The 27,493-nt window shown below is 41.0% G+C and overlaps 1 protein-coding gene across 2 annotated transcripts; it reads left to right on the plus strand.

The window, feature by feature from the left end:
• Nucleotides 1-1,931: 1,931 nt before the first annotated feature.
• Nucleotides 1,932-26,039, plus strand: MAML1 (mastermind like transcriptional coactivator 1). Of its 2 annotated transcripts, none has more exons than XM_083487979.1 (5): nt 1,932-2,806; nt 15,018-16,415; nt 18,554-18,817; nt 20,507-20,618; nt 21,999-26,039. In XM_083487979.1, exons 1-5 carry the CDS (start codon nt 2,381-2,383, stop codon nt 22,976-22,978), a joined length of 3,180 nt encoding a protein of 1,059 aa, XP_083344105.1. In that variant the 5' UTR covers nt 1,932-2,380; the 3' UTR covers nt 22,979-26,039. The 2 variants fall into 2 exon arrangements, with proteins under 2 accessions (XP_083344105.1, XP_083344106.1); XM_083487980.1 differs by having other exon boundaries at nt 15,021-16,415.
• Nucleotides 26,040-27,493: the final 1,454 nt, after the last annotated feature.

Below are 27,493 nucleotides of genomic sequence, written 5' to 3' on the forward strand. Positions count from 1 at the left end.
ATCTTTAAAAGTTCAGCTGATCTAAGGGCAGAGGATTCAGCAAATGCTAAAGAAAAATCTAGGCTTGGGGCAAAGATTTCCAGAGACAAAATAAGTACTGGAAGACATTACCGTCATACAAAAGGCACAACAGTAAAATGTTCTCCATTCTCTTATGTGCTACTGAAATACCTTGAGTCCAAGCTTAACTGTCTTAAAATCTCTGAATTGCAACATTTCATGAATAACATCCTCTTGTTTGGATTAAGAAAGCTGAACTGTTAAGTTACAAAAATGGAATAGTTCAAGTAAGTTGCACCTTGCTTTCAACCCTGGTCATCAAAATGCAGTGGCTTGGCTTGGTCATATAGGTTTTTAAAGATTGATTTGTTTTAGCATTAGCAGTTGTGGACATGGCAGGATTTTAATCTCCCATAACCTTTGTAGAACTGGCTACAGATAAAATTGCCTGAAAACTAACTAAACTCTAATCCGTATTTGCAAGGTTTCATTGCTTGGTCACATCAAAGCAATCACACCACACCTTCAAAGACATTTGGGATGTTAATGTGACGTGTGTCTCCCCCCCCCCCCCAAGGTAACTGACTAGTCTGGGAGTAAGTTGTGTTATTTTGTCCAATTATTATCTTACAGGTTGAATTAAAGTTCAACACTTCTAGGGCATTATTTTGTGTAGTGTCCCAGAATTGGTGGCTTCCAATGCTTAACTGAAAATCTGACCAGATCTTTAAAACATTTGTGTATTTTCACTCTAAAAAGTTTGCTTTTTCTTCTCTCTAGTCTAGTACCTTGTTCAAGTGAATTGCATGAGACTAGTTCAATCTTAAACATTCCTTGGTTTTAGCGGGGTGGGGCGTGAGGTGGGGTAGTGTTGCCTAGATGGTAAAATGTCTTGATAAAGCGTCAAAACAGAATAAAAATTTCCTTCCAGTAGCACCTTAGAGGCCAACTAAGTTAGTCATTGGTATGAGCTTTCCTGTGCATGCACACTTCTTCAGATACACTGAAACAGAAGTCACCAGACCCTTACATAGAGTGAGAGGGTGGGGAGGGGTATTACGTACTCAGAAGGGTGGTGAGAATGGGGTAAACCTGTTGTCTACTTCATAAAAGAAGTCAGAAGTTCTTGTTTGTTTGCTTCTGTGACTAGAGCTTCCAAATTTCCAGAGCCTACAAAAGAAATGTTTTTTGCTGCTGGCAGCTGTGTTTTCATTCCTGTGTTGAACCACTATATTGCCCAATTAATGAAGTATTTCGACATTAAAACTATCAGACCCATACAGCTGCACAAAAGTATTTAATCTTTGGATTGTGGCCTTGCTTCACAGCAGGGAGCAGAAAGAAGTATCAGTTGCTGTGCGTGGTTTTCCCACACAGTCATCCAATCGGCTGTGCTGGACTTGATGGGCCACTGGGCTGATCCAGCAGGATTCTTATGTTCTCAAGAATAATGGGGGGGGGGGGAGTTGATTAAATTGTCGTGTCCTGCTGTATCGACAGAGGCATAAAGCCTACAGATTTTGTGTGCTGCTTTTGCTATGCATCAAAAGCCTCAACCCTAGAATGGTAGGCATTTTGCTTTAAATAAATTGTGGGCGAGAATTCTACATCTTTAATCTTGGCCTTAAGCTTAATACTCCATTAAGTCACGAGTTGTTGCTTCTTTTTTTCAGGCCAAGGAGACTACCACTAAGTCACTCTTTCAAGTACTTCACCATCTCTCCCTTCTTTGGTAGGCGGAGCAGCCGCGAAGTTCCAGCTTCTATCACCTTTTAATCACACCTAAAGCCCCGCCCTTTACCCACTTCCGGAAAGGGCGGGGTGGCGTGGGGGAGGGGAAAAGAAGAGATCAGAGGCGGAGGGGAGGGGGAAGGGAGCTCTGCCTCGTCTTTCCGCCCACCCACCCCTCTTCTGATCTCGCGTCCGATAGGCTTGCCCTGCTGTCTGTTAAACCCCGTGAGCAATGAGTGCGGGGCCGTGACGTCAGGCACCACATAGGAAACTCCTCCGCCTTCTTCGCTGGGGCTGGCTCTCGGCGGGGGAGGGGAGGGAGGAAAAGGGGTGAAACAATTTCAAGATGGCGGCGACTGAGGCGCGGATAACAATGGAAAGCGGGAGGCTTGGGTGGCTCCGGGCCTGAGCTGGGGTCGGGGCAGGAGTGAGGGAAAGTCGGCGGCGCGTCGCCAGGCTCCCGGCAGGAGGCGGGGCGGGCCCGGCCTGTAAAGGGTGGCGGCAGCGAAGGAGGAGGAGAAGGACGACGACGACGACTACAGGGGAAGAGAGCCGAGGCTGTGAGGGCTGCCCGGTGTCTCTGGCCGCCAGCCATGGCGGAGTGAAGCGGCCGCCTGGTCTCTCTCGTTGCCTTTCTCGCCCTCGGCTCATGGTCCTGCCCCCCTGCCCCATGGCGGAGTTCGTGGTTCCGCGACACAGCGCGGTGATGGAGCGGCTCCGCCGGCGTATCGAGCTGTGCCGGCGGCATCACAGCGCCTGCGAGTCCCGCTACCAGGCCGTGTCCCCGGAGCGGCTGGAGCTGGAGCGCCAGCAGACCATTGCCCTCCACCAGCGCTGCTTGCAGGCCAAGGCCAAGCGGGCCGGGAAGCACCGCCAGCCGCCTCTGCCTCCCCCGGCAGCCGCTCCGCCGGCCGCCCCGTCCCAGCCGCCTCCCCCTGCTCCGGCCCCGGGCTCCGGGGGCTCCTCTGCCTCTACCTCCGCTCCTCCCGACAGGCCTGGAGTCAACGGCCTGGACGCCGACACCGCGGGCGGTGAGCAGCAGCATCAGCACGGCCGGACCAGCGCCCTCATCGCGGTAAGGTCCCAGCTGGCGGGCCCCGGGGTTGGTTGGGGCTTTGCCCGGGGGAATCCGCGCCACCCCTTGAAAAGGACCTGTAGGGCCGTGAAGGCTGAGGCCGGTGGTCAGAAAGGAGTCGTGGCTTGGAGGGAACTTTCCTTTAATAAGGCTGGAGAGGTTTGAGGCCTCCCTCAGAGCTCGAGTTCCTCATATTGGGAACAAGATAAGAGGATGTTTGTTTCCACCTCCCCCGGGCCGCTCCAGCTGTGCATGAAAGAGAAACTTGATTGTTTGCTCTCCCGATTCTATCTACCCCATTCCCCGGCATATATATAAATATATATAGTCTTGTCTCTTCCAGCTTATTAAGGCAGCGTACATATGTAAATAGTGATTAAAGAAAAAGCGGGGATGTCTAGCAAAGTATGTAGGAAAAGTAAGAAATGGTAGGCTTCCAGTTCTGTTATGAGCAAAATAAAGGTTAATGCGATTCTTTACTTCCTTTAGCGTTGCTATATTTTGGCTTTACCGCGAAATGGGGCATGAGAATGATCCATCCAGGCAGGCAGGCAAGTTGGTGAAATGCTCTTGAAACTCTGCTCATGCCCAGTGTAACAAGCCTGTGCAGATAGTCGTTTGGCAGGAAAAATAAGGACTGCATTTCCCCCATTTATATATGTATTGTTTTTTCTTCTTAGAGTAGTTCACATGGGAGACACTGTTTTTATTTTCACAGCAACATTGCCTGATAGGTTACTGTATGCGAGCAACTGGCCTAGTCCCTGCCATACTGGCTATGCAACAGAGGGGGAGCTTCAGTATGAAGAGTTTTTAATGGGGGTTTAGGGACCAACTTGGAGACTGGTATGGAATGTCTGCATACACAGAAATTGAGAATTTTACTCCATATAGTGGAGCCTGCTTGTTCTGGTTTTCTAAGCATATTGGTCCAATGACTCAATCCACCACATCATGTGTATGAGTTGGTGGAAAATGAAGAAGACTGCTTATGTCTTTTCCTGCTGTGGGTTTAAAGATGTAAAGATAATACCTGTCTTCCCTGTAAAAGAGGAAGTTTTGCTAACTTTCCCTATAGAATCAGGTCAGTGCTTTGGGATTGAAGCAAGGTGTAGAAAAATCACACAAAGTTAGATGGTGTGTTAAGAAAGCCACAAATAAGAAGCAGTAAAGCTGTTGTGGGTAATCCCAAACAGCTGTAGGTGACTATGTTTCATGTTCACTTTGAGATGATGCCTTTGAGTTTAGGTTTGCTCGCCTTTGATCCAGTGTTAGAAATTTAGATATATAAGCTAGGCGCCAAATGGTTCCTTAAACCAGGGCTACATTTCCCAAAACAGAATGCCTAGTTGCCATTTTGGGGGTAGACAGCTCAAAAGTAATAATTTTCAATATGACTTTCTGGCTCCTGAAATTCATTCTGATTGTGCAGATAAAATATAGTGATAGAATTGCTAGTGTGTAAAAACAGTCAAGATCCAAGGATGCCCAAGCATGCACTCCAGATGGTGGAGACATCAGGTGCCATCTTGGCACCTGGGCATCTTCACTTGGTCACAAGTGCCCGATAGCCAGGTGCAAAATGTGCCTGGCAAATTTTGAACGCTGCTTTGATCACAACTGAAAAATAAAATGAAGCTGCAACTGTCTATTCAGCCTAGCACCAGTGGTTCAAGGTCTGAAGTAGAGGCCTTTCCTAGTATTAACTTCTGTGATTATTTCACCAGGATTTAAACCTGGGACTTTTAGACAGGCAAATCACTGTGCTGTGGCCTCTCCCAAATAAGTATCAAAATTTTGGACTCCTATTGGAATTGGAAGATATACTTTCTGACGGTAACTTTTGTGTTGAAATAGTGAAGCATAATTCCAGATACAATGGAGAGGTAGAATACTATAAATTTGTTGGGATTTTAGTTCTCCAAATTTTTCCTCATGTACCCTTACTTGTGCTTTATATTATAGCTCTGTGAAAGGATGGGTAAAGACTCAGAAACATCACATAAGCATATTTTCATTGTCTTAAGTAAGGCAATGTGTATTTCTAATGGATTCTTAGAATTTATTAATAAACATTGTAATCTGAGTTGCATTTTAGCAGCCTTGAAGAGAAGGACATGCATTGGGGAAAGTTGCTTACTTATGTTACTAGTTGTAGATAGTCCCTAAGTCAAAATAAGCAACCATATATCAGATTGTATCCAAAGGGCATATTTTTTCCAACATTGCTCCTTTCTTTAGGTGTAATAGTTTATCATTTAAATACCAAAACCAAATTATTTACAGCAGGAACAATATGGTTGGGTATTATCCAGTGATTCCCCACCCCCAATGTACGATACATTAATTTTCTAGCAAAGCACTGGACTTGGTTCCTCTTCTAGTTCTTTTCAAATAATCATCTAAGCTATCTCCCGAGTGCGTTTGTACAAATGCATTAATAATAGAGCTGTAGCACTTTTTCATAAGCAATTCCCATTAAATCCAGCCTCCTCTCTTCAGTGTCCAAGCCAATGGGAAGCCTGCAGGCAGGATCTGAGTGCAGCAGTGAGCTCCCTACTTGTGAATCCCAGAAGCTGGTATTTATAGATATACTGCCTCTGACACTGAAACATGTTATTTTTTTCCTACAAAATGAACATTTTAAAAACTGTGCCTTCATCCTTTAGGGTAGATAAAATGTTACTAATCTATGCTGCAGTTTTATTACCAGTGGCTATTGGCAAGTCTCCAGTGGGTAAGATTAAGTGGGAAGGAAGAAGTATTCTCTTTATTGGTCATTGAATATTTGGCTAGAAAAATGAAACTAAAAATTTAAATCTCTCACATTCCTTGTAATATATTGCGATTTATTCTTGATACAAGAGATTGACATATCTAATCTTGAATTTCTTCTGTGCCTGAGCTTATAGTGATTTTTAAATACTGAAAACAAAGAAAGTTAACTATGTTGGTAAAGTTAAAGTGAATTGCCAAGCTGTTTAGGTCAGTATGGTTAACAACACATCAGAAAGATGCATCCAAAATGATACTAATACCCTTACTAAGCTAGGGAATGAGAAAAGGAACAAACCAGGTAACCCTTTCTATAACATTTTAGGTTGTGATCTTTGCATCTGGTAGAGTCCGGAGTTGCCTGCCCTATTAGTCATTTGTCTGTTTTAGAATTTGGCTGGACAGAGCTAGGACATAGTCAGAAGGATGGGTCACTTTAATCTTTTTCTGGCAGTGAGGTTGTAAGAAGGCCTTGTGATCTGACAATGTCTTAAATGGTATGTGTCCCAGATAGAAGGTTGTTTAAAACTTTGTAAGAAGAGCTTGGTAAATTCCTTGATACTTTAAACTTTATGTTGCATTTCAAAGTGTACGCTTTAAAATACACACTTCAGAAAGCAAAATGGCTAAGAACATAAAACATAGCTCTTTAACTTTCTGTTTTATACATATTTTGCATTGTATCCAATGCTGTCAGTGCATGAACAGAACAGATTTCCACTCACACAACTGGAGCTCACTTCCCTCTTTTAACTCTGCAGTCCTCACACACGCTAAAAAACTGCTTTGTAGGTTTGGGAGACCGCCAGAAAACATTTTGGGGTGTGGAGTTGCAGAGGGTAGAAGAAGGTGATTCCTTGTTGCTTTAGTACAGGGGTGCCCAAACTTTTTTCAAAGCGGGCCAGATTTGATGAAGTGAACATGCATGAGGGCTGACCAAAGTTGTTGAGCTTTGAAGTTGTTGAGTAGCAATGTTGGGTTCCACCCTTTATTGTCAGAAAAGTAAGTGTTAAGCAGAGCAATTGAATCTTTCATAGAGTTAGAAGGGACCCCGAGGATCATCTAATTCCTGTACACTATGCCAATATTTCACATACACCCCATAGCCCTGATGCTGCCTTTCCAAAGCTGGGTAAGCAAGTTGCAAGTCTCTGGCAGGGTCCTATAGCCCTCACATCTCCTTCCCAAAGTTCAGTGCCTTGCTTACCCACAAAGACAGCACATCTGCATGAGGGCTGGGGGGGCATAAAATGTTGCTGAGGGCCACCAAAAAAGGCTTCGAGGGCCATGCATTGGACCACCCTGCTCTAGTATTTTCCCTTAAGCCTTTTGGTTTTGAATTTCCACATCACCTGATTATTTTCAGGTGTTGATATCTATGTAACCCTCTTGCCAAAAGGAAAGCAAAAGGGTAAGAAAAGCCTGATTAGACCTCTTAATGACCTTCTAATGACTAACTGTTTTTAACATTGTGTTTTAATTGTTGTAACTCGCCCTGAGATGTTAGGGTGAAGGGTGGATAATAACAACTTTATGCTTACTTTTGAACAGTTGGACCATACAGAATGTGACCATATAGTATGGGTTAAACTTCTAATTTTTAGATGATCTACAATATATATTTTAACAGGAAAAAAAGCACTTACACGGATATAAGTACCATACAATCTGGTTATCTGCCCTTTCTGGTTTAGCAACAAGGAACTAATGTGCAAACTATATGCTTGATGGTATTTCTCACCATCAAGGTTTTTCTTTCAAACCAAACAATATTCTTAAGCACTGCTGGAAGAGATGTGGATGGATCTGCCCCTATTTTTGAGCAGTCAAACTCCAAATTGCTTTACCATTAAGTGTGGTAATGAGCAGAAGTTGGGGACATTTTATCAATGAATAAGATACCACCACAACTGAAAATTATGTCAAACCCTACATCCTTACTTGCCTTTCCACAAATGGAATGGCTTCTTCTGTTCATGAAAGTGACATGAGTCCATCCACCTTCCATGCTATTTCAGAGGATCCGCCAGCCTTCTGGAAGAGATTTTACTGGGGCACAGGGAGTGCATGGGAAGAGGAAATTGGCGAATATCACCTTTCCCCACTTCTGGTAGTCAGGTAGTGGCAGTACCCCAGGTGTGGACTTGCACTCATAGGAACTTAGAATCTAAGTTGAGGCAAGGAACAGATCCAGCAGAGGTTCTTTCCTGTGGGAAGAGAGAGGAGCAGCAATTGCAGTGATTCCTCATTGCCCCAGCATCTCCCATTAGCACCTCCCTTGCTTTTCTGGAGGCCCTCCCTCCCCACTTTGAAACAGCTTTTCAAGGCCCACAAGTGGCTGCAAGCACCAGCAGAGCTCCAGTGAGCACATTAGGGTTGAACCCTATGGAAATTATGTTCTGTGTTTATGGTGAGCACCTTTAAAAAATTTAGCCAGTATATATCCTTTCCTCGTACTGCTGTTGGTACTGACAACTTGCATCACTTGCAGGCAAGTGCTGTATGTTGTCAACAAGAACACTGTTTGCTTTTTATTGCTTATTAGTGTACTGAAACATAAACAAGTTTTAATTAAAGTACTCTCGCAATGACGATGATCCTGTTGTGTGTTCTGAAATTAATGTTCTCCCTTTTACATGTAGGCACTTACCAACAAAATAGCGGTATCTACATGTTTCTGTGGTATTCTCTCATCAGAGGTCTGTCATTGACCTTACTCACTTCCGTAGTTCAGGGAGCCATGGTTTGGTATACATAGGTGAACTTGGGACCCAGAAATTTTGCAGGCAGTGCCACTGCCCCAAGCAGTTGTATCCATCCTGATTGGGAGATTTTGTGATTGATTAGAGCAGTGTTTCCCAACCGGTGTTCCGCGGCACACTAGTGTGCCGTGAGACGTTGGCTGGTGTGCCGTGGGAGGGAGGCGGGCGAGTCGGGCGGTGAGAGGCGGCGGCGGCGAGGATCCGCGTCGAGCCGGGGGCGGCTCCGCGGTGGTGGTGCCGAGCGGCAGGGCAGCGCGTGCAAAAGGGAGGAGCGCGAGACAGCGGAGGAGGAGGAGGCCGGCATGTCCGGGCAGCAGCAGCAACAACAGCAGCAGCAACTCCCGGCGACGGCTCCTCAAGCCCCGCCGCCGCCCCCTCCTCTGCCCGCTATCGCCGCCACCACAACTGCCGCCGCCGCCTCAGTTGCCGCCGTCCCTCAGTCCCTCGCTCTGCTGCCTCCTCCCACCCCCAAAGCTTGGAGGTTCCCCGGCAAGGGGGAGGGAAAAAACTTTCACTTTCGTGCGTCCCTCCCGGCGTGACGCTGCGCGCTGACGTCACGGGGCTGTAATGGTGGTGTGCCGCGAGATTTTTTTCATTAAACAGGTGTGCCGTTGCCCCAAAAAGGTTGGGAAACACTGGATTAGAGACAGGACAGTACTGATAACAGTTACATTGCCTGTAAGTGTGTGATAGTTGCCTTCCAGGCATGCCTAAGATCTGCTTTGGCTGCCTGAAGTAATGCAAGGTGTGGAGTTGGAATGACTGCAGACCATTTTGTGGGATTACACACACAATTGCTTTCAGTGCTTGGATAGAAGTTTCTGCTAACAAGCTGATTAACTTGTTGCACAACAAGTTGAGGTAGGGTGTTGTTTACTGGTCTGTGTTCTGTTGGCAGTTTAAATGCTGTCTTCTCGCAAGTCTCATTTCATTCTACTGTAAAGCACTCAGAGCAACTAGTAATGCTGTTCAACTTTAAAAGAGGTGGACCGGCTAGCATTTTGTTTCACAAGTCACAGAAGTTCTGATTTAGAAAAAAAGTTTCTACTGTGGCTGTGAATTAGCGTATTTTTCCGTCTATTAGATGACCCCATGTATAAGATGCCTCCTATTTTGGGGGACTCAGATTTAAGAAAATGGGGGGAGATGGTCCAGAGTATAAGACATCCCCTAATTTTTGACATTATTTTTAAGGGGGGGAAAACCTAGTCTTATACATGGGAAAATACGGTACTTCACTAATAGGTTGAGCTCAGGAATAAAGGCTCTATCATTAAAGTCCGTTCAGATTTGTTTTTTCCTTCAGATAGGTCGTTGTGTGTTTGTGCATTGGGAACAAATTGTTAACATGGTTCTGAATCTGCTTATATTTCAGTGCTGCTAACTGAAATATGTAGAAATAAAAAAATTCCTTCCAGTAGCACCTTAAAGACCAACTAAGTTAGTTCTTGGTATGAGCTTTCGTGTGCATGCAAGAACATACCAAGAACTAACTTAGTTGGTCTTTAAGGTGCTACGGGAAGGATTTTTTTTATTTTGACTATGGCAGACCAACACGGCTACCTATCTGTAACTGAAATATGTAGAATATAGAAATAAGTATTTTAAAATATTTTATATTTACAATATTTTAGAAAACTGTTGATCTCTATTGTAGATCAAATAACATTTGATTAGGGGAGATAATTCATATTGTGAACTGCCCTGAGACCCCTGGGTATAGGGTGGTATATAAATTCAATAAATAACAACAACAATAATAATTGTACTCTTGTAGGAAATAAAGGAATTATCAACACTGTTATTAGCAGATGAATACCTTTTTATTGCTCTTCAGACAAATTGTCCAGTATTTCCCTTTTTATTCTGTTCAGAAAGCAGAGAATAGAATATTTTTTAGAAAGGCTTATCAGGGTGTTAAATATACACATTGCTAGAACAATAATTTAATTAATTTTTAATTCAGTGTAATTGTCTGGCATCAATTAAACTGATCAACAGGATGTAGTATCTCGACAGATAGTATTGAATTATTTTCCAGTTGTTTCCTCTCCTTTGAATTTTCATCTTAGAACAGGTTTTTCTCGCCTTGACATACTTTGGCAGGGCTGCTATCTGACTCACTTGCCAAACTGTTGTAAACTGCTCTTTGGAGAGAGCTGTACATGGTAGTGTAGATTTTGCCCATTTTTTGTAGACTGCCAAATACATGATTCTTAAAGAATGGAATACAAAGTTCATGCATGTGCAAAGTCATAGAACACTATCGTGATGTTCACAGTATTCTGGTTAAACTGAGACTAATTAAGAGTGACACACTGTTGCATTCTTTCTTTGTTTGTGTTAAGTTTGCAGTGAAATAGTTTTGTAACACTGAAAAACAAATGAGAACCACAACAGTGTGGAGTGCTCCCATGTAGAGTACCAGGCAGCCATTTCTTTTCCCAGAATTCTCCTTTCTTCTGCTGACCCGCATCCAGCTTGTAGCATTTTGTAGCCACTGAGGATGCTCAGTCCTTATTGTGTGTTTTTGGAGAGTGTTTTTGGCTCCCTTAGGGGGGGTCCCCTCAAGTAAGCTGATAGCACCCTCTTGTGGGTGAATGGAATTTTTTTTTTGCTGCATACAGATCAGCCCTAGAGAATGAGTTTGTTACTAGTAGTATAAGATTTATTTATTATTACACAGTAGCTCATTCTTAAGCAAAATTATTGCAGGTGAGTTCACTCTATACTTGTAGCTGTATGATTTAAAATAGAATTCCTTTCAAGAGTTATAGTGAAGGGGAAACTTGGCAAGTACAGTTTATTTTATTACTACCGTACTATGATGTTTAAATCAGGCTTATACAAGCCACAAAGCTAAATGTGGACGTGTTTGGCAGTGTGCCAGGAGCATCAAGTTCTTGTTTTTGGCTGTCTGACTGGGACTGCAGTATAGTGGGATTGGTGAGCACCTGGCAGGTGACAAGTTGTGAAGGTCTGAAAAGTTAGTAAAGTGGCACAAAAATCCCAGCTCACAAAAGCAGCCACTAGAACTAGAGTGAATATACAATTGTTTTTGCAAATAAGCTGGAAAATGCACCATCTGAACTGGCTTGAAAATCACAGTTAAGAAGTTTGACGTAAGATGCTTCCTCAAAGCCACTTAACACAAGATGGTTTTCACATCCAGATGGCAGTATCAAGTAGGAACAATAAAGTATAAGTTGTGACAAGGGCACATGTATCTGTTTTTTCTACATATGGGCACATGTAGAAGCTTTGTAAGCTTTTTGCACCTAGCAAAACAGATAATATGCATCTGTCCCAATGTTAAAGTGCAATATTACTTCATTGCACTAAAGTGATATTCTAGTAGAAAAATGATTTTGTATAACATGTCCTTTTAGATCAATGGTTGCATTTCAAATTAGTGTAGGCTGCTCACAAAAAACTTATATCAGTACAAATCTCCAATATTTCACTGACTCACTGTAGTTTTGTATAACCACAAAAAAAGAAGGCTCTTTACAACACAGAGTTAGAAAAATGGATGAAGTTGCCTCAGTCTTAAATATTGACAGACTTTGCTTCTTTTTTAGAGGACTCTGATGATAGGACTTTCCCCCTACTACTTACACACAGGCTATACTTTAAAATAGTTTTTATCTTTTTAGGGCAGGTTTACTTAGGATAGGCGGAGGTTTTCATTTTCTCTTCTAATATGTATACAGTACAGCATTTTTCTACAGTATTTTGTGTGCTAAAGCTCTTTAGCGGTATGTAGATTGTATCCAATTCTGCTGTTCTGCTCACCCAGCAGACCTGCATAGTGGAACTTCCCTCCTCTCCTTCCAGCCCCCCATGCCCCCTCAAAATCTGCCCCAGAAGGTTGGAGCACCCTCCAGATCAGATTTTGGGAGCGCACAGTGAGAAGAGGGGGAAGTCTCATTGTGCAAGTGCAAATCCCCTTGCCAGTGTTGAATGCAACTCGGACTGTATAGACATAACATCTTCTAGAGGAGTAGCCATGTTAGCTTGCTGCAGAGAAAACAACAGTCCTGCTACAGACTGAATTTGTGGCCATTTAGCCTCACTGTTTTTTTTCTTTGTGTTTATGTAGTGGGCAGTAGTCCACAAAAGCCTATAACAGAAACAATCTGTTAATATATTAGATGTCACAACTCTTGTTCTTTTGCCAAGGTAAGATTGTAGTAGGTAAGATTCCATTACCTTAAAAATTGGTAGAAAATCTTTTTTTGCAACTGATTCATGGGAGAAGAGATTACTTATTAATATTGTAGTTTGAGGATAGTACCAGGGAACAAATAAGACACTGTGGGCTTGAAGGGCTAAACAAATTGCTGTTTCCTTTAGTTACATCTAGAGGGCACTACAAAATAAGAAATTGCATCATAGCTCATGAACAGAGCATGGATCGTCAAATGCAATTGCTGTGGGAAGAAAATCTTCACTATTAAATTTATCATCTTGTGCTATAGGAACATAGACCAGTTAGTTTGTAGTCAGATAAGATTAAGGAAATGAAAATACATAGCAAAAGTTGATTTTACAAATTTTTGTGGAGTAGGTCAGCAATGTGGTCTGCCTCTGAAAATCTAATAGTAACTGAAAGTAATGCAGGTTTACATGTTCTTATATGTGTTTCACTGAGTATACTGTGACATGGGTTTGGAAAATTACAAGGTAGTAATATTTTATTGATGGGCAGGAGGGTCACCAAAATGCAGATAATATGATAATTGAAAATACAGGAAGTTCAATATCTTCTTAGTTCTTATTTATTATGGTTGTATTCTGCCCTTGAACCCAAAAGTTCTTTCCAACTGAAGGTAGTTGACTTTAAATAGGGAAAAATATTGATCCAATGGAGGAATAAAACAACCAAAGGAAAAGGGGTAGAGGAGGACGGACATAGCATATAGGTGAAAATTGGATAAGAGTTTAATCAATTAAACAACACTGCTTGAAATGTTTGCCAGATTCCACTGAATTTCTCTGCATTCCCTGTTGTGCCACATAACTAGGCCTCTTATAGAGAATTTTAGAATGTCCTTAAAGCAAGTCTTAAATATAGGTGTACATTGTGTTGTCCAGAACTGTACCACATCTTGTTTTGCTACTAATTATTGCTTGCATTCCATTAAATAGTAGGTTTTTTTAAAAAAAGTACCCACATTATAGGAATATGTTCCTGAATTAAGAAGTTTGAATGATAATTCTAGTTTTGGAAGCAAAGCTAAATTGGTTTTGCTACTTTTTCTAAATAGATTTAATGATGCATCAGTTCCAAAACATGCAGACAAGACTTGCTGGTGAAGTTCTACGGATTATTGGTTACATGCTGGAGATGCTAAAATGTCCACAAGGGGGTAAAATGGGGGTTGAGACCTAGGGAGTATGGAATTCAATTTCCTGCTGAATAAGCCAATTTCATTGGTGAATTGATGAGATTTGTGTTGAGTGCAACCTTCCATTGCTGTTATATAATATTTTGCACTAAATACAATCCTCTCAGGTTTGGGGCTACCTGAAATAAACTGGTATAAAATTACACCTTACCTCAGGAGGAAGGGTTGAATGTTTAAAGTCTAGTGCTTTCAGGAGTTCTGAGGCGAAACCCAGTCTTTTGAGGCAGACAGAGCTGTAATTGCTTCTGTTAAGGTTTTTATATTTTTTGGAACACTAGTCTGCTGCAAATTTGTAATACTCCCCCCCCCCCCAATTATTATAATAAAATTTTGAAGAGGAATATTATCTACTCTGAATCATATCTCTTCCTTTTTAAAGTTGGAAGTTAAAGTGTAGATTTGTAAATGTTTGCTTATTAGTCATAAAAACATAGGTTGGTTGAGTGGCGAATTTTCTGAGGAGCATAATGCAGCTTGCTACTAGACTGTGGCGAGTAGCAATTATCTTCAGTCAACTTTTTTGGGGGGGGTCAAACTGTATGACCTGTAGCTTGTTTGCTCCGTGATGAGCTTTGTGCTGCCATGACCTGCTGTGCTGGTGAAGTGCTATTACAACTGTATATTCTACTGTAAAAGCCTGAGTAATTGTTTGAGTAGAAGGGCAAAGAGAGCCGTGAATTGTTGGACAGCTCTTGCATGGCTGCCTTGTGTTGCAATGCAGGCCAGCCCTGTGGGAGTTGCATGTACCGTGCTCTTTTGCAGCGTTAGCCCTTTAGAGTTAACAGGTACATTGTTTGTAAATTCTAAAAACATTTATGTGTAATTATTTTATTTTATTATATGGGGCTTCCAGTGCTCTCCCATCCAAGGGATTGATCAGGTCTAAAGCTGCTTCAGCATTTCTGTAACCTCATATGCTTTCAGACTTTTCCCTGAGTTCCCAAGTTCATAATGGTGTTGGAGGCTGAGCCCAGGCAAACAAAGCATTGTTGGGGGGATGTGGGGGAAAGATATCCAAGGTTGCCTTAGGTGTTACCTTGAAAGATGCAAGTCTTGTTGCATTTTTGTAACTCCAAAGCAAACAGGTTTTTAAATCACATGGTTTTAAGTAGTTAAAAAAAAGGGGATTTTACTCCCCTGCAATTTTTCAACTGCAGTGAAAACAATGGTGCTTGGTAGCTAAAAGAATGATTTCTAGACTAAAAAACCAAAATGGCACTTGGTGTGAGGCATAAAACTAATTTAGAACTGTCTCTCTTTCAGCAGCTTCATGAAACTGTCAAAAGGAAACTTGATAGTTCTGTTTCACCGCAGAATGGCGACCAGCAGAATGGCTATGGGGACATGTTTTCTGTTCCCAAGAAATTGCGTCATGATGATGGTCTTGTTGGACTGAGTGGCTCCTCTAATGGAATCCCTCCTGCATCACCTCTGCACCAGCTTGACAGCAAATCTTCTGGTGGAGACACCTTACAGCTTAATGGAAAACATTCCATGGGTCTAGATGGCATCAACAAAAAGTGTCTGCCAGACTCTAACCTTCAGCTGAATGGAAACAGTGATGCTGATGACCCCTTTGCTATGGTTATTAACAAGGAGCTTAAACAAGAACCAGATGACCTTCCTTGTATGATTACGGGACCAGGAAGTTCAATATCTCAGAATAATTTGATGTCTGATCTTAACCTTAATGAGCAAGAGTGGAAGGAGCTCATTGATGAACTTAACAGATCCGTGCCTGATGAGGATATGAAAGATCTATTTACAGAAGACTTTGAGGAAAAGAAGGATGTTGATGCTTCAAATTCAGCTGCACAAACTCCATTACCACAGGACATCATTATCAAGACTGAATTTTCCCCAGCAGACTTTGAACAAGAGCAGATGGGATCCCCACAAGTCAGATCTACTTCTGCTGGCACAACGTTCATTGGTACCTCTTCTGTTAGTGCTGCTTCTCCATCAGTTAGTAATTCTCAAACTATGATTCAGCCTTCCAGTCAGTCAGTAACTGAAAATTCCAACCAGTCCATGATGCAGCCATCAAGCCAGTCTCAGAATATTCAGAGGCCTCTTCCTAGTTCATTGTTATCTGGTCAAAGTACAGGGGGTGCCAAAGAGATGTCATCTGCTAAACAGCTTCAACAGATAGCTGCTAAGCAGAAGAGAGATCAGCTGTTGCAGAACCAACAGCAAGTCCATCAGCCCAACCAGATTCCTAGCTGGCAGCAGTCTGGACCTTCACACAGTCCATTAGCTGTTTCATACACTATGGAAAATCCCACTAGCCCTTCAGTTTACCAACAGGACTTCAATAACCAGAAACTCATGATGTCTAGTATGCCAAACAAGAGTTCTCCGAGGGCTGGAGTTAATTATCATGGTGGAAATATGTTAAGCCATCAGCCAAACAGCTTAAACCAGAACTCTGTATCTAGTCAAAACTCTGTGCTAGACTATGGGAATACGAAACCTCTTTCACATTACAAAGAATGCGGTCAAGGAGTTACAGTATCTGGACAGAACAAGTCTCCAATGTTGGCATACATGCAGCAGCGGCAGCAACCCACTCTGCCTCATATGAGCGATGAGCAGAATGGGATGTTTGTAATGAAGAAGTCTGGAAATACTGCTTATAGACCTCTAGGGCCACACAGCCAGGTAAGTGCTTGAAGTAGAAGGTTTGATAATAGTAAATGAGGAGGGCTGAATAAGTAGAGCAGCCATGCAAAGTAGTTCCATTGTAAGGTGCATATTTTAGAGCTTAATGTAAAATAGTACAATGGACATGACAATTAGCAACAGTCTCAATTGAGAAAGAAACAGACTGTTTTTCATAATCTCTGTAAAGATAAATACCATGATAATATACTATTTCTGTTCCAAAATAGTCACTGCAATGATCTTTATAAAGACAGGGGTACAGTTCTTCAAGATCTGCTAAATAGGATCTAATTAAATTTTAGGAGGTCTTTTCATTGCTCTGATTATTTTGTTTGAATAGGTGTGACTAGGATTGAAGTTTCTTATGAGATATTACTAGTTACTCTGAAGACTGGAGAAGGGACCCTCATAAGAATATCAGGGGAAGTGTGGTTTTGTTTTATTTAGTCTTAAGATGAGGACTAGACCATGTGAAAAATGAACATAAGATTTTAGCTGCAGTTCATTCATTTTCAGCTTTGTATTCTTGTTATAAAACAGCATGCCTAGACACTCCATTGCGGCGGTGCCCATAATCTAGGTTTAAAATGCCATTTAGCTCTTAGCGTTCATATCTCAGTTTCTAACACTGCATATAGGGCTTTATTAGTCTTCATTTCCTTGAAATCATCCAAGGGTAAAGATTGAACCTCACACAGTGTATTTATGGGAACCTAGAGTCAGAAAAAAAAAAGCCTCTTAATGAAGATGGATAACTGTTTTGACCAATGAGGAGATACAGTCTATCTCTGGTGTAAGTTGTCTAAAAAGCCAACCAGAAATTTACTTAAAGAATGCTTCCACCTCCTTAATGAATAATACGACTGTTATTACAGTGTAATGTAAGTCATATTGCAAAAGTGGCTTACTTCAGGGGTACCAGATCACATATATAGTGTTAAACTGCATCAGAATGTTGGGGTTTTCCCCCTGTGAGAGTGCAAACCCATAGAGGAAATCAATTTCTTTCCCTTATTATTGGAAAGTATGTGTGCTGTATTTAACAAATCCTCTTGGTTATAAATGCCCTTTGGGCTTCTTCTCACAATGAGGTTCCTTGAATCCTGTCACTGGATGGTTGCTGCCCCACGCGGCCATTTCATGGATCTTGGCTTACCACTCACTAGACATTAACAGACTCAGACTTCATTGTGTGGTTTTGTTTCAATCTCACTGTTAGTATGCATGATTGCTGCATCTTCAGAAGTGGCTTTTAATTTAATGAAGATTTTTATTAGACAGGCTTGCTGTACTTTCATTTATCTTCTTTGCTACATTGTAATAGTTGCTGAAAGCAGTACAGTAGCCACTTTTAAAGACTTTTTGAAAGGGTGATCTTTGTGCTGCCTTCTTCTGCTGCTGCTGCAGTCCTCCTCTAGCAGTTGGGCTTGAAAAAGCCTAATTGCTAGGAGAGGGAAGATTGGGGGAGGAGTGTGTGTATGTGTGCGCGCATGCACACATGCACATGTGTGAGATATGTGGTTGTATGTGTGTATGTGGAAAAGACCATGATGTTGGGAAAGATGGAGGGCACAAGGAGAAGGGGACAACAGAGGATGAGATGGTTGGGTAGTGTTCTTGAAGTGACAAACATGAGTCTGACCAAACTGCGGGAGGCAGTGGAAGACAGGAGTGCCTGGCGTGCTCTGGTCCATGGGGTCACGAAGAGTCAGACACGACTAAACGACTAAACAACAACAAATGTGTGTTTGTGCAGTGTGTTTGTAAGTCTGTGGTGTGTGTTTGTGCAGTGAAAGCCACACCTATTTTTCTTTGGTAAGTGGCCCCCACAGGTGGTGAAGAGGGACTATGACCTTTACTTCCTCACCCACTTTATAATGTGTGGAAATATGTCTCTGATTCTCCAGTCTGGTTTGTGCTTTTGCACAAAGGTGGCATCATAATAAGAGAGTGGGTTTCAATCAAAACTAAAAGTAAAATTCAGTCAAAACTAAAATTACATTGAGCATCACTTCTTGGCAGATAGCTATGAATATATGACAAGTCCTCCGTCAGAAGCAGAATCATAGATTTAATCCTGTGTTCCCAAACTGAATTCCAGGCTTCCTATCCAATTTATGTGTTTGCTTTTGTAGGATCAAAATCCTTCTGCTGGTGTTCCTCGCATTCCTGTTTCTGTTCCCGGCTCTGGTGTGAATGCACAGTCACCCAATGTTTCCATGGCAGGTAACCATGGCAATCCAGCCTATCTCAACAGCCAGCAGCAAGCAGCTGTAATGAAGCAGCAGCACCAAATGCTACTAGATCAGCAGAAACAGAGGGAACAGCAACAAAAACAACTGTTAATGGAACAACAAAAACAGTTTATAATGGGGCAGAGGCAACTAATTGCTGAACAGGTAGGGGACATCAGAATAAGTGTAACTTTTCCTTTTTGTATTTGTCTTATTATTTTGATGGACTTGAACTCCTTCCTGTTACCTGATTACTGTATATTAAATAAGGTTTTGCTGAAGCCAAGGTGCATGTTATGCTGATTGTATAAGAGCAGCTCAGACTCTTCCTGCTCCAGAAGCAAACAGACAAAAATGGAGGGGATTACAGTCACGTATTACAGAGAAAAAGTCACATACCACCTTTCTCCTCTCACTGATATCTTTCATTAGCTCCTGACAAAGCACAGAGGTAAATATAAATTCTTATGCAACCAAAATGGTAACTCCTCCCCTGCACACACAGCAGACTTGAATGGATCCCCAAGGTTTGCAAAAATAAAAATAAATTGTTAGAAAAAAAGGATTGTAATAACACCTCAAACTGGTTTACAAAAAGAATAAAACAATAAATATTAGTAAGATCAGTTAAAAACAAGTATCCAAAACATTCAAAAATAAAATAAATAAACTAAAATGAAATTAAAACACTCAGCAGCTTCTACATGTCTGGATATGCTTGCCTAAACAAAAAAGTATTTAGTAGCTCTACAAAGCACTTGGCAAGACCCACCTATCAGCTGATTGTTAGGGCTTGATAAGCCTCTTGCAAACTGCTTCGCAAAATCCATTGATGAGCAGATTGTCACATCTTGTGAAGTGTTTTGAAAGGCACTTTGTTGCAGTTTGATTTCAGACCTTACGGACAAAAAATGTTCTCCTGATGACATTGTGACATCAAATAATGAGCCGGAGGGCAGTGCTGCCCACTTGTTAAATTGTTCCTGTGAGAGGTGGGGGGAGATCTGGCCAGATTCTGTTCTCTAGCCCCACAGTGTAAAAATGGTTCTGGTATACTGTACTACCATATTTATTTAAAATGAAGGTACAGTGGAACCTCGTGACATCATTTGGCGCTTCTGCGAATGCACAAAGCGTGATTTAGTGCTTCTGCGCAAGCGCCGAAACCCAGAAGTAACTCGTTTCGGTACTTCCGGGTTTTGGCACGTCCGTAACCTGAAAAAGCATAACCTGAAGCATCTGTAACCCAAGGTACCACTGTACAGCAATGTATGGCTGGAATGCCAAAGGAATGTTTTCATTGTACTTGAACATGATGAACGAACCTTCTCAGGATTAAAATGTCACACTATTCTTCCCCTTGAATAAATTTGAGAGGAGGCATTGCAATGTGGATGTTGAGTCCCTCAAAATACCGCATTTCCTTTACTAGAGAGGAACTACAGCACAAAAATCTGTGAACTTCAGTGAAAGGCAAAATCTGTTATTCTACATTCCCTTCTGTTTTAGATAAAAAGGCTTAACTGTTCTCAAATTCTTCTAGGCAGTTTGCCTAGTGGAATGTCAGTTTATTATTGAGTGGAGCTCATTGTTTTATAGATATGACTCCCTTTCTAGCACCTTCTGTGATATATTCTGCTATGTTTTATTTTAGTGTATACATCAGTCTTGATTTTCTTACATACTAAGCAGTAGCATTTTTTCTTTAATTGTTTTTATGATGTTATTAACGTGATTGTAGACTTCTTGAGACAGCAGTCAACCTATATACAACATTGCTGTTTACATTAAGGCATTGTTTATGACAAAGTTTAGGCTGTGTGTTCTTACAGTCTTGGATCTGCCCTGTTTTAGGAAAAGCAAAGGCATCATCAGGAACAACAGCAACAGCTCCAGAGGCATCTAACACGACCGCCCCCTCAATACCAAGACCAGACACAGAATCCATATCAACAACAGTTCACAGGTAAATAGAACTGTGGGATTTATTTGTGAAAGACTAGCTGGAAAGCAGGAGAGGTGTATGCAAAAGCAAAGTGTCTTCAGCCTGTATGGATTTGGTCATTAGTTAACTTTAAAATGTTCTTTTACTGCCATAATTCATAATTTTATGCTCTGGATTTAAGTGCTTGGCCTTTTTTAAAACAAACAAACAAACAAACAAACAAACTTGCATCCATCAAGTTACAGAGGAATCACTTCTATTGTGAAGTGTGCAAATGATGGATTAATTTTTTTCTCAGTACTGGTAGAACTGCTAAAGAGAAACGTAAGCTGATAATCTTCTTTACTTGCTATCTATCAATTAAATCAAGTATGTTAATTTTGGGAGGGCTCAGTACTAGGATAGTGGCAGATGAGACAAACTGGATTGGCATATTTTTGCATGTGGTGATGGTAATTTTCATGTTAGTGCATATTCACTCTGAATTTCCAACACAGATTGGCTAGCTTTTCAATATGTGCAAGTGACAGCTGTGAATGAGGACAGAGGTTTCCGCATCAGTGGTTCATTTGAATTCACCCTCATGCATTGTTGTTTTCTTTTTCCTTGCCCTTGTTAGGCAGTTAACAAGACTTGCATAGTGCTCCTGTTCTGCCCTACAACCTCTTCCTCGCTATAGACTTTATAGCAGCACTAATGAAGTAGACGACACATATATAATGCTACAGGTTGTCCTGGTCTCAGAGCTTCTTCATTCTCTGATACGGCCAAAGTTGTGCTCCCAGTGTTCTAGTAATTTTGCCTAATTACTGTTATTGCAGCAGCTGAGAAAATAGCTGCTGTTGTGATTTTATCCATGTATCATCCAGTTTACAATTACACTGTCTTGTTTGGGCACATGCACGGTCAGGCGTGGCTTGGCTCATGTGTGAAGGAATGTGACGGTGTCAAGCAACCCTATGTTTGCATTAAATTTAAGTAGCCAGCTCAGATAGGTTTATTTGGAACAGTACATAGGTGGCAGTCGTGATTCTGCCCTTGCCTTTCACCATAATATTCTGTTTAATTAACAGTCCTTATTCCTGTTCTTAGCTGCTAGCTTTGTGATGTGTGAAAGGTGCCACCACCCAATTTTAGTGATTGCCCTCAACCCCCTGCAAATACCACCCTATTCAAGAGGATCCCCTAACTCTAAGAGAGGTTTTTCACGGGGCTGCTGGGGGGAGGTAGCAGTGGCAGGAAAGTCACCTTCTGCTGGCACTTCTCAAGGTTCAAGACAATGAGTCCTAAATACAGCTTCAAAATGTTGCATGCTGCAGTATATGTGTAATGTTGCACCTAAACTGAGGGTATGTTCTGCTTAGTTTTTATAAATGTTGAAACTCTCGTTTTGTGTTATAGGCTCATCTCCAGCGATGGCAGGGGTAAATAATTTAGGCCAGTCTAACTCCAGTAGTCCACGCATGTTTTCTCAGACTCAGAATATGATCCAGATTGGCACAGGACACAGTTCTGTCTCCTCAAGCAGCAATCAGCAAGATCGAGGAGTAACTCAGTATCCTAGTTTGCAGAGCATTCAGCGAGGTACCTTGTACAACATGGCATCTGGTATGACACAGATGGTTCCACAGCATGCAAATCCAAGTGCCAATGGACAGCCACAAATGCAAAGACAACCCAGTTTGGCACAGGGCACTGCTCTTCCTGCTGGATATGGACAGAGCACCCTAGGAACTGCCAGCATTTCTCAGCAGCACAGTAAAGGAGCACTGAATCCCAACCTATCCAAGCCACAAATGGCAAGGATGCCAACATCTATTGGGGTCCAAAATCAATCATGGCAGCATCAAGGTATGTCAAATATGAACAACCAGGCACAAGGGAACGGTGGTTTAGGGACATTTACTGCCAACTCCACTTTCCATATGCAGCAGACTCACCTAAAGTTGACCAATCAACAGTTTGCGCAAGGAATGCCTCAGGTAAGCCTCAACACCAGCAGGCCGATGACGTCCATGAACTCTGCTGTCTCTGGACAGATGTTGTCATCTATAAGTGCCCAGCAGAGGACAAACCCTCCTACCCAGCAGGCAGTCCCATCACAGCAGGTCTTGCCAGGCATGAATCAAGGTGTCCCAGATATGACTTCTTTCAGCCAGAATCAAAATCAGCAACTGCCTAACAGAGCCAATCTGCATTGTAGTCAAGGTTATCCAGTGAGGACACCCAGTCAGGAACTGCCCTTTGCCTACAGCAACCCATCTGGTAGTAATGGACTGCCGAACTTAACTGGGGATACAGATCTTATAGACACTTTGTTGAAAAACAGGACTTCAGAAGAATGGATGAATGACTTGGATGAGTTGTTAGGGAATCATTAAAAAGAGGTTTGGGGATTCCCCCCCCAAAAAAATCTTTTATTTTTAATTACAACTATCTTTGGACCAAATACCTGTGGAATTGAGAAAATTCACAGGCACTAGTGGGAATGTATTGGAGCTGCTCCCTTCTGGGTCTAACAGCATGAGAAGTATGCCCCAATTTGATAGGATATAACATTCTCATTTTTGTAGTGGGCCTGGAACACTGCTCATGGAAACAGTCCTGGTCAGTTTGGTGTGCATCCCAGCCAGCCCTTCAGAAGTTTCAATTTTAACAGTGTTTTTCAGTTGAAGGTTTAAATGCGAACCATGCTGTGGTGATTCAGAAAGTAAGCCAGCAAGGAAGACTCAAAATACTCAGTGTTAAGGCAATCGTTTCTACAACTAGTACTTGACAGGTTTCTTGATTCTAACTTGACCTGCAAACTAGTGAAAGTTAACACTCTGCGACCTTTTTCTGAGGAAAGATTGTGCAACACTTTCTTTGCAAAATCTACTCTAGTTTGAGAAGTCGTTCTTCTAGTCTCTAGTGATACTTGGCAAGCAAGATATGAGAGTTCACAATAATAATAGCTGATGGCTTTCTGTGCTGAAGATCTTTGAGTGTTAAAACTTGTCCAGCAGTAGGTTGCTAGAGCCCTAAACTGGGGACCTCATCCTTAAATAGCTTATGGCTTACTAAGCTAAGCAATTTGCACTCTGCTGTGGGGGAAGACTGAGCTCTTGGTTTTTTGATGATTATTTTTTTTAATCGGAGAATCAGCTTAAAATCAAGTATGCACTTTTTCTATCTCCTTTTTAGCATCCATTAAATGATAACGTTGGGTTGATCACAGCTTATTTCTTCTCTTGGATTCAGAGGGCATTTATAATTAGCAATCTTTTGTTGCCACACATAGGCTGTACCAATGAGAACAGGATCTGTTACTTTTGGTCAAGCAAGTGAAGGAAGTTTTGTGCCTTGGAAACTGTTACTAACCTGAAAAACTTTGCAATAATGGCACAGAGAGCCCGGGGAAGCGTAATACTTTATTAAAGGTTCTTCCATTGTGAGAGCCCCCATATTTTGGGGAAATTTTTTTTAGTGATTTAATCTCTTTAGAAATATGTAGACTAATCTCCAGTGAAGCAGATGCTGCTATTTCATCACGGTTCATGGAGACCCCTTCATACATATGTAGGGACGGTCCCATGCAGGGCAAGGAAAAGAGAGAATTGTTCTTAACAGGTTACCAAAAATTCTTCTACTTGCCAACAAACCACCTTTTGCCTTAACCTTTCGTTTATAAAGGTAATAAATTTGAAAGTTGTTTTAGATGCACAGATACCTCTGTTCCCTACTCTGGGTCTGGTTTTGTTCTTTAATGAACAGGACTGTTTACCTCCTTAATTCATCACACCTGTCACTGAGAATCAAAGAATTTTCTTCAGGCCTATTCAGGAGCATCTCTACACAAGAAAAGGGTGAAGATTTGAGTTTGGGATATTTTAGACAGGGAAACGGATAAGGGATACAACCGTTGAACCATAGGAAGGAAATATTTTACTGTATCTGCAGTGTTTTTCTCAGATGTGCACTTTGGAAAAAAAATCCGCTTTAACACTACTTTTATTTAATCTTTTCCCAAATTACACATGGATATTAGTTCTGTTTTATATGCTTGCCACCCATGAGTAGTTATGTATGCCATGCTAAACAGATTTTTGTATTGTATCTTGATGGACTGTTGATGGGGGTTAAATTGTGGAAGCTGCATGTTGATGAATGGTTTTACTGCTGAATGTCCAAACTGAAGCAAATCACATTATTTGTATATTTTTAAAACACAATTTTCTAAGAGGCGGCTCATTTTAATGAATGAAACCTTGGTATGACTGATACTATAAGTAAATTAGATTAGAGTTAAATTTACTAATATTTTCGACAAGTCAGCGAGTGAGTGAAATTGTTTGTGAGCTCGGTTTATTAAAAAAAAAAATTGGTCCAAAATGTCACCAGAATATCTTTTAATCTCTATAGATTTTTTTGGCCAGGGAACACATGCAGGGGCTGGGAGAGGGGTTAGGTATGGAAATAATTGAACTTGGCTTATAAACAGTTTTAAATTTTGCACCAGCGTGCCTTCCTTTTCTTATTGGAGGTGTTTGGAGCCTCATAGTTTTTTAATTGTCTGGGTTCTGCTGATTTTTTCCTCTCCCTCAGGCACACTGAAAAATAGCAGGTTTTAAGGAATTAAATAATACTAAATTCTAGTTGGATCTCCTAAATATAATTTAGGTCAAAAGAAAATGAAACCCCTTGTGTTTCTAATGCTGCAATCAGATTTTGATGTCCAGTAAAATGCTAATGTCTTTTTCAGCTGTGAGCATACGTTGTTTAACTTTGTTCAGATACAGTTTTAAGCAGAATGGCCTAGAATATTTTTGGCAGTGATAATTGAGTATGGAGGCTGGGTGGGGAAGGGCTAAGTGCTGCCCTTCAGCCACTTGTAGCAGTTCATAAATGAATATGCACTTGAGCTTTGCATTTGCTGCAGCTTTAGAGCAATAAGATGTGGCTCCCCTGAGCTTTACCTAGCCTGCTGCCTCAGCTTTATTTATATACTGTGGTCATGGACAGGTGAAAAGGTGTTCAACATCCACTGCCTTCCAAACCCCCTACAACTGAATCGAAAAGGGTGCTCAGTTTTCTATACTACACATTTTTTGTGTGTAAATAAATGTTTACAGTTTTATATTAAAGATTGAATAAGAGTTAGATCTGAGTGTATATTTTTTACTTTTTATAGATTTTAAAACTATAATTCTTTAAATATATATATATATATATAATATGTGCGTGCGTGCGTGTGTGTGTCGGGGGTGGTTATGATAAATTTTACACTTGTTTAAATGAACAGTTCAAATTTGATGCTAACCTTTTTTGTCATTGAAATGTATAAAGAGCCCATTAATCCATTTATTTTCTTTAACTACAATTACTGTGGCACACCAAAAAGAAATATTTCACTTCTGTTACGTCATTATAAAAAATAAATATTTTGCTAGTGTATTAAACAAATAGTCGTGTTTTCTGAAGCATCACCTGAACTACATATAGTTTAGCTTTGCTGTGGAGACTGATTTTAAAAATTCTGGTTCCTTTTATCTGGCAGAAAACAAACTTAACTCTCTCCCTTTTCTTGAACTAACCCTTATATTGAAAGACAGAAGTAAAATGTGTTTGAAAGTCAAGACCGCTGTTGTTGTTGTTGTTTAGTATTTCTTTTTTTAATTTTTAATTTTTATTCAAAGTTATAACAAAACGTATTTTCCCAAAACATATCCTTACCCCCCCATTTTTCATCCCTCCCCCCCCCAGACCCCATCCCCCCACCCCCTACCCCGATTTACCTCAGTTCCAGTCTTTGGTTTCTCCAATAATGCTATTTTCTGCATGTTACAGAGTTGTATAGATCCTCAAACTGTTTAGCTAATTATTATCAGTAAAAAAAATTGTGAATGTTTATTCAAAACCTGCCAAGGAGTCCAGTTCGCTTTGTTGCGTCTTCAAATACTTTGTGAAAGGTTCTCATTCATCCTTAAAGTCACAGTTATCCTTGTCCCGTAGCTTATATGTCAATTTTGCCAGTTCTGCATAGTCCATCAATTTTTCTTGCCATGATTCTTTAGTTGGGATTTCTTCAGTCTTCCATCCTTGTGCTACCAGAACTCTCGCGGCCGTTGTCGCATACATGAAGATGTTTTTCAACTTTTTTGGCAGGTCTTTCCCTACAATCCCCAACAAAAATGCCTCGGGTTTTTTTAACAAATGTTAAATGGAACATTTTCTTCAATTCATTGTATATCATTTCCCAAAATTTTTTAATTACTTTACAACCCCACCACATATGATAAAATGTTCCCTCCTTTTCCTTACACTTCCAACATATATTTGAACTAGTTTTGTACATTTTCCCTAACTGCACTGGTGTTGTGTCCCATCTGTACATCATCTTCATGTAATTCTCCTTCAATAGGGAACAATCTGTAAATTTTAAGTCAGTTTTCCATAATTTAACCCAATCTTCCATCATAATGTTGTGACCTACATCTTGTGCCCATTTAATCATAACTGATTTTACCTCTTCATATTTCATCTCCCATTCTAATAATATGCTGTATGCGGCTTTCAGTAGTTTCACTTTCCCTTCAATCACTTCCATTTGAAAACTAGATCTAGTATAACTAATGTTGTTTAGTATTTCAGCAATAGGTAGAAAAAGCTTTTACTAATGTTACCCATTTATTTCTGATCACATTTTGGTACCCTTTAACATGAAGAGTTGTTATATAGGAAACAAGCTATTTTTCACCATTTTGAATTGTTGGCCTTTTTGCCACTTGTAGGCATTCAGCATACAATGTTAGGTTTTGTTAATCACAGAGGAAATGAAAATGTTCAACACATTTGTATATTGGAAAACATCCAAAATGATATATCTATATCTATCTGTCTATATGAATATGAATATG

This window comes from Podarcis liolepis (genome assembly GCF_965112155.1).
Source record: "Podarcis liolepis genome assembly, chromosome: 2".
Classification (NCBI taxonomy): Eukaryota; Metazoa; Chordata; class Lepidosauria; order Squamata; family Lacertidae; genus Podarcis; species Podarcis liolepis.

Coding starts and splice junctions, on each gene's coding strand:
- MAML1 (XM_083487979.1), top strand. CDS start 2,381: ATGGTCCTGCCCCCCTGCCCCATGGCGGAGTTCGTGGTTCCGCGACAC. Junction 2,807..15,017: donor GGACCAGCGCCCTCATCGCG/GTAAGGTCCCAG, acceptor TCTCTCTTTCAG/CAGCTTCATGAAACTGTCAA. Junction 18,818..20,506: donor GGCAACTAATTGCTGAACAG/GTAGGGGACATC, acceptor GCCCTGTTTTAG/GAAAAGCAAAGGCATCATCA.